Source organism: Columba livia, chromosome 4 (assembly GCF_036013475.1).
Source record: "Columba livia isolate bColLiv1 breed racing homer chromosome 4, bColLiv1.pat.W.v2, whole genome shotgun sequence".
NCBI lineage: Eukaryota > Metazoa > Chordata > Aves > Columbiformes > Columbidae > Columba > Columba livia.
The window spans coordinates 753,600-767,986 of record NC_088605.1 but is presented as its reverse complement, the minus strand read 5'-3'; the positions used below and the strand labels follow the sequence as shown (position 1 = coordinate 767,986).

General features: G+C 52.0%; 1 protein-coding gene across 10 annotated transcripts in view; it reads right to left on the bottom strand.

Annotated features, from left to right (window-relative positions):
• Positions 1 to 14,387, bottom strand: part of ZNF638 (zinc finger protein 638) — a 66,864-nt gene that overhangs the window by 14,754 nt on the left and 37,723 nt on the right. For 8 of the 10 annotated variants that reach the window (XM_065060149.1, XM_065060145.1, XM_065060146.1 and 5 more), the window contains 15 exons: positions 13,668 to 13,729; positions 13,413 to 13,451; positions 10,895 to 11,208; positions 8,996 to 9,318; positions 8,326 to 8,472; positions 8,059 to 8,190; positions 7,669 to 7,727; positions 7,468 to 7,511; positions 7,082 to 7,243; positions 6,913 to 6,984; positions 5,601 to 5,653; positions 4,853 to 4,984; positions 4,577 to 4,705; positions 4,216 to 4,257; positions 2,362 to 2,502 (listed from right to left, as the gene is read on the bottom strand). In XM_065060149.1, the coding sequence (XP_064916221.1) occupies positions 2,362 to 2,502; positions 4,216 to 4,257; positions 4,577 to 4,705; positions 4,853 to 4,984; positions 5,601 to 5,653; positions 6,913 to 6,984; positions 7,082 to 7,243; positions 7,468 to 7,511; positions 7,669 to 7,727; positions 8,059 to 8,190; positions 8,326 to 8,472; positions 8,996 to 9,318; positions 10,895 to 11,208; positions 13,413 to 13,451; positions 13,668 to 13,729 (1,851 nt within the window). The remainder of the gene's footprint in view (positions 1 to 2,361; positions 2,503 to 4,215; positions 4,258 to 4,576; positions 4,706 to 4,852; positions 4,985 to 5,600; positions 5,654 to 6,912; positions 6,985 to 7,081; positions 7,244 to 7,467; positions 7,512 to 7,668; positions 7,728 to 8,058; positions 8,191 to 8,325; positions 8,473 to 8,995; positions 9,319 to 10,894; positions 11,209 to 13,412; positions 13,452 to 13,667; positions 13,730 to 14,387) is intronic. The other 2 variants (XM_065060147.1, XM_065060152.1) reach the window with 2 other exon arrangements.

Here is a 14,387-nt window from a genome sequence, read left to right as displayed (position 1 = left end):
TGCACAGAAGGAGACTCCACAACCCCCCTGGGCAGCCTGGGCCAGGCTCTGCCACCCTCACCAGGAACAAGTTGCTTCTCAAATTTAAGTGGAACCTCCTGTGTTCCAGTTTGCACCCATTTCCCCTTGTCCTGTCCCTGGTTGTCACCAGAAGAGCCTGGCTCCATCCTCCTGACACTCCCCCTTTCCATATTGATCCCCAGGAATGAGTCCCCCCTCAGTCTCCTCTTGTCCAGCTCCAGAGCCCCAGCTCCCTCAGCCTTTCCTCACACGGGAGATGCTCCACTCCCTCCAGCATCTTGGTGGCTGCGCTGGACTCTCTCCAGCAGTTCCCTGTCCTGCTGGAACTGAGGGGCCACAGCTGGACACAAGATTCCAGGTGTGGTCTCCCCAGGGCAGAGCAGAGGGGCAGGAGAACCTCTCTGACCTACTGACCACCCCCTTCTAACCCACCCCAGGTACCATTGGCTTCCTGGCCACAAGGGCCATTGCTGGCTCATGGTCACCCTGCTGTCCCCAGGACCCCCAGGTCCCTTTCCCCTACACTGCTCTCTAATAGGTCATTTCCCAACTTACACTGGAACCTGGGGTTGTTCCTGCCCAGATTCAAGACTCTACACTTGCCCTTGTTCTACTTCATTCAATGTTTCCCTGCCCAGCTCTCCAGCCTGTCCAAGTCTCTGGATGGCAGCACAGCCTCCAGTGTCACCACTGCTCCCAGCTTGCTGTCATCATTGTCTTTTCTGCTTGCAGAACAAGCTTAGGAAAGTCAGCTGGTGGAGCTTGTGATACTCCTGAAGGGTTTCACTATTTGTATTTTACATTAGGTATATGCAGCATTGAGGAAATCCATGGGAAACAGCGACCTCTCTTCTTTGTGAGAGGCTGAAGGAGGGAACCTCTCCATGTGAACTTATCTCTGTAACTAAATAAGGACCCACGATCCATCCCAAAGCAGCAGGTCTGGAGCTCCCCAGCCCCAGTGTCTGAATTCTGGCTCAGCTTTGGTTCTGCTCCACAACCACAGAACCGTTTGGGTTGGAAAAGACCCTTAGGATCACGGAGTCCAACCGCAAACCTGACGCTGCCGATTATCTGTCTCACTTGGAACAGCGCAACAAGCTCCAGATCGGCTTTCTTTGCCACACAGCCCTGTGGAAAGAACCTCGGCTAAAAATGCCATAACACAAACACGGGTGAAGAGGTCACGCTGTAAGAAAGACCTGAACGAGAGTGAATGGTTAACGCTGATTTCCTGGAGTGCTGCACTGTTATGGTACAGACATTAACACCCGCCTGAGGTCACTGATAAACTCAATTATTTGTCCGTTACTCCCGCATACAAACAGAACCTTCCCCGTGTCCACACGCCCCGATGTGTGGGTTTAAAGCAGAACTCTTCAGGAATCCCCCAGCACCAGAGACTCTTGTACGATCCTCTGGGCACAGATAATTCAGCTTATCACAGCTGCAGGGAGAAACCAGCAAACGCTCACCTGCCACACAGCCAGTGAGACCAAGTCACAACCAGAATTTGCAACAGTCAGCAATGACCACGCCAATAAATCAACAAGAAGTTGTGTTCTGAAGCTGATTTTACCTGTGTCGATTCAATGGAATTAGAGGATTTGATGTTCAACCCAACCAAGTCCGTTAAGGTCTAGAAACGGGCCCTGGGCGTTTTACTGGCTGCAGTTCTCTTTAGTGCACGGGGAAATTGGAAAGAGCACGTTCAGTTTCAGAGAAGACAAACGCTGCTTAACAGCAGCTTCGCCTGGTTGATGGTTTATCAGCAGGTGGACACTTCGGCTAGCTCATAATAATGGGAACACAATTGCTTTTTAACTGTTTTTATATATATATGCAACCAATCAATTAAATCCAGTTCATCAAATAAAAATCCAACGTTAAGTGCAAAAAAGCAACATGACAAACTAAAATAGCATTTTTATAAAAAACATTGAAAATCAAATCAGTCCATTTTGAAACGCCCCGAAACCAAAAGCAGTTGCGGCAATCCTGACACTTCCACACCTCACGTCGTGACTGTTCCCCAGGCTGCCCTGGTGCCTTCGCAGCCCCCCGGGCAGCTCTGAGCTCCCCCCAGAGCTCACCCAGCCGGCCCCGTGTCCTTCAGCCTCACTAAACGCCTCAAGTTTGGGGTGCCCGGTTGTCTTCTCACTTCTCGCTGCCCTCGGCAAACAGGACAAACTATTTTCTTGTCCGGGATGAGTGGAAAGAGTCAGAAACTTCATCTCTTGTCAGCGGAACATTCTTGATACTTGGAGATAAAAACCTACTTCCTGATTTCTTTTTGGCTAATAGAGCATTTTGCACCAAAGGGCAACAAAAACCATTTACCTTATTTTTATTCTTCAGTATAACGTAATGATCTACCCTTCCGAACCGCAGGCCCGCGCAGACGACCTCGAGCTCCCTGTATCCGTCGTCCGGCAGGTTCCCCAGATGCACAAACTGCTTGTGGATGGTCTCGGTGTTCACCTGCACAAGCGGGGACACAACAACCCCCTGAGCTGCGGAACAGCCGGGAGCCCCCGCACAGTCGGAGTGGCACTCAGAACAACCCGCAAACAACACCCACACACCCAGCGCCCACCTGTCTGCATTCTAAGCGCCTTGTCCGTTTTCTGTATCAGCAGAACCTGCTACACTTCCCAGTGCAGAATAACAAAAGTCACATGAGCGGTTTACTTTTAATTATTATTATTTTTTAACTTGTAAAAGTATCTTCAACAAACGCTGCAAAATATAGCTGAAGTCTAACTAAAATCCGGTATTTTGAAAGGCAGACATTATCTAATGAGATTATAAATCAGTCAAGGCATAAAAACCTACCCAAAAAACCCCAATCCTGGCTTTAAATTGGAGTTTGTTTTACTTGATCGGTTTGTAACAACAAACCACAAAATCCTGGAGGATTTTTGTGTCCCGAGGGCCCTGGGACACAACACCCCGAGGTACTTGGGAACCTTCAGCACCCCTGGTCTCTGAACACTTGACAGCCGCCTGTCTTTTGGGACCACAACACTCCCAAGGAGCCAGAGGTCCCTGCTGCCCCTCTCTCCAGGCCTGCTGCGCTTTGGCGCACTTTCCAGCGCTTCAGCAGGAGCGCAGAAGCGCCATTTCGGCTGAGGAGCATCAGCAGGAGGGGCCGGCACGACGCCCCCGTGGCTGGCTGTGCCAGGGCACCGGGACACAGCAGAACCCCCACCCTCTGCAGGGAAATCTCGCGCCTCCAGGGGTTTCTCAGAACACCGTTTCTTGTTGGCAGGGCTCCTGCAACGTATTTTTGAACCCAAGCCGCTGAGCTGCCGCCGCTGTTCTCAGAGTGACTCTTGGGAAGCTCCTATGCCAAGTGCTGGAGCCCAGAGACTCAGATTCACACCCAGAACCGACGCTCTAGCGGGAATATCCTCAACATGTTTTCTGCAGAAGACACGGAAGCTCCAATTTCATCCTCTCCCCACCTGTGCCGTGTAAAAACGGTTCACACATCACCTGCCAGGGAGGGACGAGGAGGCACGAGGAGGGACGAGGAGGCACGAGGAGGCACGAGGAGGCACGAGGAGGGACGAGGAGGCACGAGGAGGCACGAGGAGGGACGAGGAGGGACGAGGAGGCACGAGGAGGCACGAGGAGGCACGAGGAGGCACGAGGAGGCACGAGGAGGCACGAGGAGGCACGAGGAGGCACGAGGAGGCACGAGGAGGCACGAGGAGGCACGAGGAGGGACGAGGAGGGACGAGGAGGGACGAGGAGGCACGAGGAGGCACGAGGAGGCACGAGGAGGCACGAGGAGGCACGAGGAGGCACGAGGAGGCACGAGGAGGCACGAGGAGGCACCAAACACAGCACGGAGGTAATTGTGACAGGTAAACCAAATATCTGCCTACAAACCCCGTGGAGAGCGGGTGGCACTACCGACGGGCACACACCCCAATCCTCCAGCTTGTCTGAGCACAACAAACCACGACACAAGGGGGCGGTCTCCAAGGGCTCCCAGAAATGTCTCATTCCTTCCACCTCACGCATCACGGAGCTAAACCCAGCGAACATTTACTCATTCACCCAGGAAAACATATAAAAACACTTAATTCAAGCAAAAGCTTCGATAACAGTTCAATTAGCTAACGTTTCAGTACAGAGGACACTATTTTGATAGCACGGAGAGAAGTTACACCACTTGCAACTCACCTTCGGGTCTGAATCTTTAATCAGAGTAGTGAATATTGCTTCCTAAAAAAAGGAAAAAGGAAAGACACTGTGAGGTTTGAGCTGGAAGAGGCAGCTCTGGAGCAGCAGCTGAGCGGCCGTCACCGACAGCTCTCTCATTGCTGCTTTCTTAATTACATCGTCAGCACCTCGGACGTCTCTGTTACTCCTGTATCCAAAGGCCAGGACCCAAAAAGACATTGAACAGAACTGGTCTCCAACAGGACAAACCATCAGAGCTTATAAACCAGGCAGGGCATGGAAGCCGCCTTAAATACCAAACCCTGCTCTGGATGCAAACGTTACTACATATCCCAGAATTCCAATCTATTTTGTTACTTACTTCGTCTTTTATGGTCTGAAACTGCGGCACCATGCTGATGCAGAGCTGACTGCCATCCAGCGATATCGCAAAGCAGGTGTAAAATTTAACCATGGAATCAGCAGATTTTCTGTTTATTTCCAGATATGCCTTTCAAAATACAGAAAACGAAGCGTTACGACAACAAGCAATTAATCAAAAGCATCTTCCATCAACACTTGATGCATTATAGCATCCCGTTTGTGTTGAAAACGCATTTGTTGTTTCTCTAGGTAGGAAGAGGTCCCAATGAGGTACCTTCTTGTGCGATGACAGGATGAGCACGTCCCTCAGGCCCCCAAAGGGCTTCGCCAGGTTGAAAATCTCCTCCACAGAATAACCCTTCTCGGGCAGGTTGGAAATCAGAACCACGCACGTGTCATCGGGCTCCTGCAAACCCAGGAACTGGATGTTACCGGCACTTCGGTTGTTTATCACAGTTATTTTTGCCATGTACAAGCACCACTGAACCCAATGACACACTTGCTCAAAAGCACGTTACAACACTTGCAATCACGGCAAACCAAAGGTCCTTTAAGCCTTTTCAGGATTCCACAGCAGAGCACATCTAACAATGCTTTAAAAACCTTTTCTCTAATTACATTGTGTAATAACCTTAAACACTGCTTATTACCTGTGGATGTATTGACACCTGAGCTAATGCTGCACAAACCTTAGGTTGTCTCATGCTACTTTAAATCAAAAAAAATTCAAACCAAAATAAATTCCCTAGTAATTTAGTCACTATTTTATATCCCACACTCCAAGCCCTGCAGGACAGTATCACCCCGAGCAGGGCAATGCAGGTGATCAGAGAATAAAACGGCTTCAGGGTCAATAAAAACCCCTGGAAAACAGAAAAGGCCAAAGAGTGGAACGGTCGACGTCCATGGGATCACGAACAGCCCCGAGGAAGCGCCCAGCGCCCCCGTCCTCAGCAGGAGGAGGAGGCAGCGCTGGGCAGGGGCTGTGCCGCGGGAGCAGCTCCGGGCGCAGGGACACTGACCTTGCCGCCGGGGGCCGGGGGCTCCTCGCTCTTCGCAGCCGCTCGCGGAGCTTCTGAAACAAAGGGGCGGGCGTTGAGGAGCTCGGCAGAGCTCCTGGAACCCCGCGCAGCTTCAGAACCCCCGCGTGACGCCTTGTCACCGCTCTCGCTGGGGACACGAAATAGCCCCCATTTCACCTACAGCGACTCATGGCGCTGGCGAGACACATACAGGCATATATACACGTACAGCTATAGAAATGTACATTCTAGAAATGTTTCCACAGGGAAGAGTGTTAAGCAGGGATAAAAATAATAACTAAAATCCTTTAATTAACACAGAACACTTTGCTGCCATTAAGGCTTTACCAGGGGAACAACCGCGGCCACAGGAGTCTCCTGTGGGTGCACAGGGGCTGTGGAGGTGCCCAGCGTGTCCTCAAAAATCTTTCTTGTTCATTTTCCTGGGTAAAGTCCACAGAGCCATGTGAGAGGCTCAGGAAACGAGAGACAGGAAACCAGCAGTGACACAGGGCAGGTGAAGGAGAATCACTGCTGCTGTCAAATGGTCATCACAGAATCTTTTTGGTTGGGAAAGCCCTTTAAGATCAAGTCCAACTGTTCCCCCAGCCCCATGTCCTGAGAACCTCATGTCCGTCTGTCCAGCCCTCCTGGGCTGGTGACTCCAGCACTGCCCTGGGCAGCCTGTTCCAATGCCCCACAGCCCTTTGGGGAAGAAATTGTTCCCAGATCCAACCTCAGCTTCTCCAGGTATGACTTGATGCCCCAAGCCCCTCAGTGTTTAAGAGGCATTTGGTCAATGCCCTTAATAATTCGCTTTATCTTCTGGTCAGCCCTGGATTTGTCAGGCAGGCAGATGAGATGATCGCTCTAGGTCTGTTCCAACTAAATATTAGATATTCTACTCTACTCAGGTATAAAATCTGGGGAAAACGGCGCCTATTGCAGCAGCTGAGCGGGCAATGGAAGCGCTGAGGTTAATGGAGTCAGTGGTGCAGCTGCAAACAGAGCACACAGAAACCCCGAACCCTTTGCTCCAATGGGCTGTAAATAAAAGTCTCCATGTCGTGCTGAACAGGTCTATGTAAAAAATCTATATCTGCTGAAAGATGGAAATCTGGGGTTTTTAGCCACTTCGGTCACCACAATGAACTGCTGTTTCAGGTTTCAGCCATGGAACACGTTCTAACATCGGTTCTTTCCTGACATCCTCTGTCATCTGAATTTCCCGGCCACAAAAGCTTCTCCTTCAGTTCACAGAGCAGAAAGGTTGAGCACAGAAAAGACAAAAACCCAGCAGTTTGCAACGTACCTTGATCAGCGACAGCTTCACGAAGCGCACCCGCGCCGGCCAGCGCCGCCTCAGGCGCCTGCGCAAGCGGCTCTGAAACCAAGAACACGTTTGAGAAGACAGCAGGACGTCAGACGGCCCGGCGCTCACGCGCGGCACCGCGAGCGCAACCGCCGGCCCCGGGAATTACCCGGCGCAGGGGCCGGCTCGGCCGCCCCGTTGTGCTGCGTCGGTGCTGCCGCCACGGGCTCCGTCCGTCCGTCCCCTCCGCTCCCGCTCTCTGGCTCTGCCGCCTGCGCTTCCGCACCGGCCGATCCGGCTGCTGCCGCCTCCGCGGCTTCCGGGGGCTTTGCTGAGGGGAACAGCAGGAAAACCATTCCTCAGTCCAACACATTCAACTAACCATTGCAAAAGAAAAACAAAGGACATTATACGTTTTGCTGCCAGATAGTCAGAGGTAGAATCACATAAATTCCTGCTCGTGTGACAGATGGGAAGCAAACGTCCCTGCAGGAAGAGCTTTGCCAAGCGCAGGTCTGGCTGTGGCTCCGTGGCTGCTCTGCTGCCCAAACTCACCTGGGAGGGGTTTTGTGGTCTTGGTCGCGGGCGGCCGGTGCTTCCTGGAGTGAGCAGGGGAGCAAACACAGAAAGATCAGCTTCCAACACAACTGAGTATTGAAACAGCTAAAAGAAGCCCAAAAACCAGTAAAACATGAAGCCAAACTGATATGAACCCATTTGGTATCACTAACAGTAAACGTGGTCGGCAACACTCACTTTGTACTCGGCGCAGCTTTTTTAGGAGTCTGAGCCCGCTTTTTGGTCACAGCTTTGGCCTGAAAGGGACAGAGAGAAGAACTTTTACTGCAGCGTTTATACTTCACACGCAAATGTGTGTGTGTATATGTATATATAGATATTATTAACTGTGTACATATATTAAGATAGGGGTTATCTTTCACTGGTGACAGATACTATTAAAAAATACAAAACTCATCCAAGAAAACCAGAATTAGAAAGTGTGTTTTCACACATATTTTAGACTGATACTTATGAAAAGGAAACCTAAAAATACAAAATAACACACAAAACGAACTCGTGAAGGTGTTGTGGAGCAGCGCAGGCTGGGCAGCAGAGCCCCATTGCACACACATCTCCCGCACCCACCGGCCCAGGCGATTCCTTTGGCTTTTCCGCGACGCTGATTTTCACCCGCTTCCCGTTGACCAGCACGGGCACAGTTTTGCCGTATTCCACCGCTGCGATCACGGCTTCCTTGTAGTTCATTTCCAAGAAAGCCTAAAATAAATGGCACTTTCAGTCTTTATTGATATTACAGACACAAGACACAATTTGCTGCAGTTCTGCCGGAGCAAACCTGCCCACAGCGTTTTTTCTGCATCCCGACACCGAAACGTTCTGCAGGACACTCACCTCGTTCCTGGAGCGAAGCACAAGGATGTCACTGACTTTGCCAAACGGCTGGAAAATGTTCTTAATGTCTTGGTCTGTAAAGCCGTCGTCTGGTAAATCGGAGATTTGAAGGACTGTCCCAAAACTCAGCAGCTCCTCACTCAACAGCTACAGAGTGAAAACAAAACAAAAATAGACACTTTGCAAGCCCAGTAAAGGAAACAGGAAAGGACGTGGAGTAAGAATTGCTCTGAATTAGCTGATCTGCCTGCTTCACTGGGGTATTCTGAATAAAAGCACAAGGACACAGCTGATATTTCCTTGTTCCGCTGCTCTGCCTCATTCTCCAGGGCGCAGACGCCAGGACACGGCATTACCAAGGGACACAACGTCACCCTTTAGTTTCTCTCAAGCCCTACAGATGCACACAGCCCTGGCTGCCTGGGCGCTGCTGAGGAGCGCCACGATCCCACCACTCCCCGTTCAGTGCCATCCTCCCCCTCAGCAGCACCAGGCGATGTGCTCTCTGCTCACCGCTGGGTGGTTTCCAGCCTCCCAGGACCACTGTGTCTATGGCAACTGGAGCTCAGGCTGCTTTTCAGGTGCTGTTTCCCAGAGACCTCTCCAGCAGTGACCCCCCGCAACGAGACACGAACCGAATTGGGCAAACAGAAAACCCGCAGGCGCTCACCCTGTTGTCAGCAGCCGGATGAGCTCCGCCGGCTCCTGGGGACGCCTCCTCCTCTCCCTCATCCTCTTCTTGGCTCTGGGGTAGATCATCCGTTTCGGGAGGTGAGGAACTCGACCCAGGTACCGCGGTCACACCTTTCTTCAGAGTCTTGGAAGAAACTCGTGTTTTCAGCGGCTTCTTCCCCACCAGCGGGTGCGAGCGCGGCGCTTTTCCCGAGCCCGACGGCCCTGGCCCCGCTGCCTGAAGCATCTTGTGTTTAGTGATCTCGGCTACGAAGTCGGGTCTCAGCGTCTTCACCACCGTCTCCAGAGAAGGTTTTCTGTCTGTGAGCCGAAGGGAAAACAAACGGGGGTGGGTTGGTTTGTTTGGAGGAGAAAAGGCACATACAACAGTGGTTTTCTGCAGTTGTAGTTTCAGCGCCCGCTCTCCATCCCATCTCGAGAGCCGCTCCGGTCACAGAGCTTTAGTCACGCTCCAGCAGAGACGGTCTGGACATAATAACCCTCTGTGCCATTTTCACTGTGTGTTTTAAACTGACAGTGCTATCTACAAAAATCCTACGGGCTGGAGCAAGAGCATGACCGGTTAATTTAGTGTGTCATGGAACGTAAGAAAATAAGAGAAGTTTTCAAGCCTTTGGTTCTCTTCTCACGCAGCGACACACAGCAGGAGCGGCTGAGCTCTGTACCCTCCTGCCTGCTCTTTGCCCTACAGACTGTTGTTTTAAGTTGTTCTTTAATGACCTGATATACCATTTATTTCCTGTACACTTGCTTTTGGGGGAAAATTTATATTTGGGTTATTAATTGCTGCTTCTTCTCATTTCTTCCACATTAAAATGCTTTGAGTTTTATCCTTAAGATGCTTTTGGAGCTGCCTGTCCCTTCACAACTCTTCTCCTCCACATCTTTGCCACAAGAGCTCGGTACCTCTTGATTTTCGGAGAGCACACAGACAACAGGCACAGAACAGACCCGAGGAGAGCAAATCAAACCAACCTTTAAAAACTCCTCTGTTCCTTTTTTCCCCTTCAGAATTTAAGAAGAAGAACAACGCCAAACAAACCGGTGTTGGAGCCAGAGACTGAGCTCTGAACGAACTCAGCTCTGCTGCCTCTGCGGAACTGGGCTGGACACGGCAGGATGGGGAATTCTCAGTCCTTGTCAAGCCCTGATACCCTCGCTGGCTGCAAACCCGAGCAGGCGCGGAGCAGCCCCTGTTCAGCAGTTACTGCCGTGATGAACCAACTGTGACAGCAGGCCAGGAAAACTTCACACCTTTCTGAACGCCCATTCTCCTCTGAGCTGCTCACAAAGCAACGGCAAAATGTTCTTTTCAAAACCAGACAGAAAAGCACCTGGGTGACCCCTGATAGATCACAGAACCCAGAGTGTCAGGGGCTGAAGGGCCCTGGAAAGCTCACCCAGTGCAATCCCCCCATGGAGCAGGAACACCCAGATGAGGTTACACAGGAAGGTGTCCAGGCGGGTTGGAATGTCTGCACAGAAGGAGACTCCACAACCCCCTGGGCAGCCTGGGCCAGGCTCTGCCACCCTCACTGAGAAGAAGTTTCTTCTCAAATTTAAGTGGAACCTCCTGTGTTCCAGTTTGAACCCACTGCCCCTTGTCCTATCACTGTTTGCCACCGAGAAGAGCCTGGCTCCATCCTCCTGACACTCCCCCTTTCCATCTTGATCCCCAGGAATGAGTCCCCCCTCAGTCTCCTCTTGTCCAGCTCCAGAGCCCCAGCTCCCTCAGCCTTTCCTCACACGGGAGATGCTCCACTCCCTCCAGCATCTCTGTTGCCCTGCGATAAACCTGCGATAAACCTCTAGGAACCAACTCAGTTTTCCCGCAATGGCAGGAAGTTTCCCTCGGGCGGCGCGTCGGCCCCTTTACCTTGGGAGCCGCTGGATCTCCGGGCTGCCCAGTCGTTGCTGGCGGATCTGCGGGGCCGGGGGCTGCTTCTCAGCGGGTTCCTGGATCGCTGCGGTGAGCGGGACCTGTGTCTGGGGCTCGGCCGCCGCATGGGCCGCGGGCTCCAGCATCTCGGCCGCGTTGGCCAGTACCGGCCGGGGCTCCTGGACCTGGAGCGCGAGCGGCGCCGAGCGGAGCTGGAGCCGGAGCCCCGCGAGCGCCGGGGGCTGGGGCTGCGGCTGCCGGAGCCCGAACGGCGCTTCGGGGTCTGGTTCTCCTTCCTCTCACTCGCATTTCTAACAGAAACCCAAAGTGACAAAGTTTAGAGTCTGATTTGTTAACAAACGTACATTTTGTTACTAAACATACTTTACACGCTGGTAACATGTTTACTTATTAATTTAGGATAGGCAGACACAACCGAGAAGATGCAAAGAGGAGAGGAAAACCTGCATGGAACAAGACAAAGCTGTAAAGAAAACTAACGTTACAAGCTGCAACACTGTGGAAAAATAACACAAAGAGAAAAGGATACATGAAAGAGTAAAGAATTAAGATACTTCCCTTGCTTCTTCCAAATTTAGTTTGGAAATAAGCAACCTTGGGACATTCTAGCTAAAACATTGACTGAGACTGAGAGATTTGGGACGATACATAAAGACACGTCCCCTACATTTTGATCCTACCTAGGAATGTTAAACTGAGGAAGAACATGGAAAGAAGCAACAGTGAGGAGATCCAGGGGAGAAACCGTCCCGCCTACAGACACGGGAACTGCCAGGCACAGGGACCCTGACAGGACAGATCACTGCAGCAAAAGGGAAAACCCTGAGAACGGACAGAGCGTGTGCTTCAACATCCTGAACAGTTCTGGTGAACTTCTCATAGAATCACAGAATTGGTTGAAAAAGACCCTCGGGATCATCGAGTCCAACTTAACCTCAGTCTGTCCCTGCCCTGTGTCCTGAGAACCTCCTGTCCGTCTGTCCAGCCCTCCAGGGCTGGTGCCTCCAGCACTGCCCTGGGCAGCCTGTTCCAATGCCCCACAGCCCTTTGGGGAAGAAATTGTTCCCACATCCAACCTCAACCCCCCCTGGTGCGACGTGAGGCCGTTCTCGTCCTGTCACTTGCTACGTGGAGCAGAGCCCGACGGGCCAGCTCCCATCTCAACCACCTCCCACCCCCCACAATGTCCCATTCGCTCCAAACATCACTAACAATCCATTTAAACCCCGTTATTCCTGCGCCAAATAAAACTGTTTGAATGTATTACCAAACCCTCCCTGGTTTCTGGGCTCCCCGGAGGGTAAGGGCAGTTGGCTCACTGAGCCTGCTGAGAGCACAGAGCCGCCTTCGGACAGAATATCCCAGCACACCCATCAGAGCAGATGTGCTGCTGTCGGCAAGGGCTGCAGGAAGCACCGCCCAACGAGCCTTGCACAGCCCAGCCCTCCCTCGCTAAACGCTTCTCCCATTTACTCACGTCCTCGGGTGACAGCAGCTCCTTTGCCTCGGCTGCCTGCCCCAGCGGCACCGGGCAGCTGCTGCCGCGTGACGGTTGAAAACATCACCTTTGCAAACTTTGGTGACGATGATTATTATTAGCTTGCTTTCTCTTATTTCTCTTCTTAAAGTTTCATTTCCCCTTGGAGAGACCTCAGCGGCGCTCTGCAAACTGACCCGACCTACCGGACCTACGTGTTCAGCTTTGTAACGTTACTTTTTTAAAGGGAATAGTTAACTTCCCAGGCAGCGTGACAAACTAATCAACACAAAGTCACAGGAAAATCCAGCACCAATTTCAGTCCTACGATACCTATTTGGATGCAAGATGGAATACACACAAATACTGAACCAGTAAAGTAATCCAACCTTGCTGAGATTCAAGAACTAGTCCACAGGGTGTGGGGGTTGTTTTAAACAGTTAACAGTAAACAGCACAGTTTTAAGGACAGAAAAGACATGAGCTCATGAATCCCGGCGTGTTCCCAAGTTGTGCCCACGTAGCTCCCCAGGGGCCGGTGGCCGGAGGAGCCGGCGCGGCTCACGCTGCCAGCAGCGCACACACACGCCCGCTGTCACACAGGCGGACGCGGCACACGAGTGGCCTAAGTGGACAAAGATTAAACCCACAATCAGAAATCACGCGGTTTAATCAGGATGGAACACCGGTCTCAGTCTCCTCCGTCACCGCTGTCCCAGTTCAAGCCCTCACAGCAAACCCAGGCACAGGCAGAAGGTTCAAGGGGTAACAAGATCCATCTTCAGCCTTTTCCACAGACTCCACTCTCTGCCTTGGACACAGTTTGCAATGCCAGGACACTCACAGTATTCAATAACTCAGGACAAAATCCACACGAGCACCCACACCATTTGATAACGAAAACACAACACCACTAACGGAGCTTGCCAGGGAGCACAACGGGAAAATGAACGGCACTAATTACCATGTTTCTAAGAGCAACAAGGCAAACACAGCCCGAAAGCAACGAGCAGTTACCTCTTGGAGGAGTAAGACTCGGGGTTCCAGTCGGGGTACCTGTGCAGGGGTAAAACATCCCGTCGGTGACCAAGCCGCCGCCGCCGCTGCCGCCCCAGCTCTGCCCACGCGCGGCTGCGTTTCCAGCCACGGGCCCGGCCCTGCGCCCCCCGAGCACCGAGCTCGGCCCCCCCTCCCGGCCCAGAGCCGCGCACGCTCCCCCAGCCCGGCCCCGCACAGCACCCGCCCAGCACCCGCAGCCCCACCGGCTCTTACTGGTGGCGCAACTGGCGGCAGCTTTCGATGTGAGAGGTGGAGTTCTGGTGCAGAATCCAGTCCTGAGGGCACAAAAACACCCAGACAAGCTGCATTAGTGCGTCCAGCCGCCGCATTTCACACTTCCTGGCCACGTCTGCCCATATCTGACCTTCCCTCAAACAACCTTGTGTCAACATCAAATGTCTCCCTTAGGACTATCGCTCTTCATGCAGAAGACTAAAATCCTCATTGATTATCAAAAGCTGTTAAAGAACAGAAAAGCGTCTAAGCGGAAGTTGAACAAAATGTATTAAATGAAGCCAATGCTTCAGTGACACCCTGGGTGGTTGTCACCACACTCCTAATGCAAAACTTGATCCAATTGCTGGCTATATGAGAAGAAAACAACTACTTGCAGTCTGTCCAGACTGTCAGAGTGATGAACACATACAGTAAATTAAGCTGAATAAATCAGAGAACCCAACACACCAATGCAACTGCTAGACAAGGCTTTGTAAAATAACTGGGGCTGTGAAATTACACAGGATTTTTTCTAAGCCCATGCTGGTTTGCAACACAAAAGGTTATGAAATGTGTGGCTGGCAGAACCAAACTCTCCCGCCTCTTTGGTGCAAGGAAAAGCTGGTGCTGGTTCCCCAGGGCTGGGAGGTGGGAAACGGCGACCAGCGCGGCTCCTCCTGTGCACTGGGCAGCACAGCGCGGTGCAAACGGCTGCTC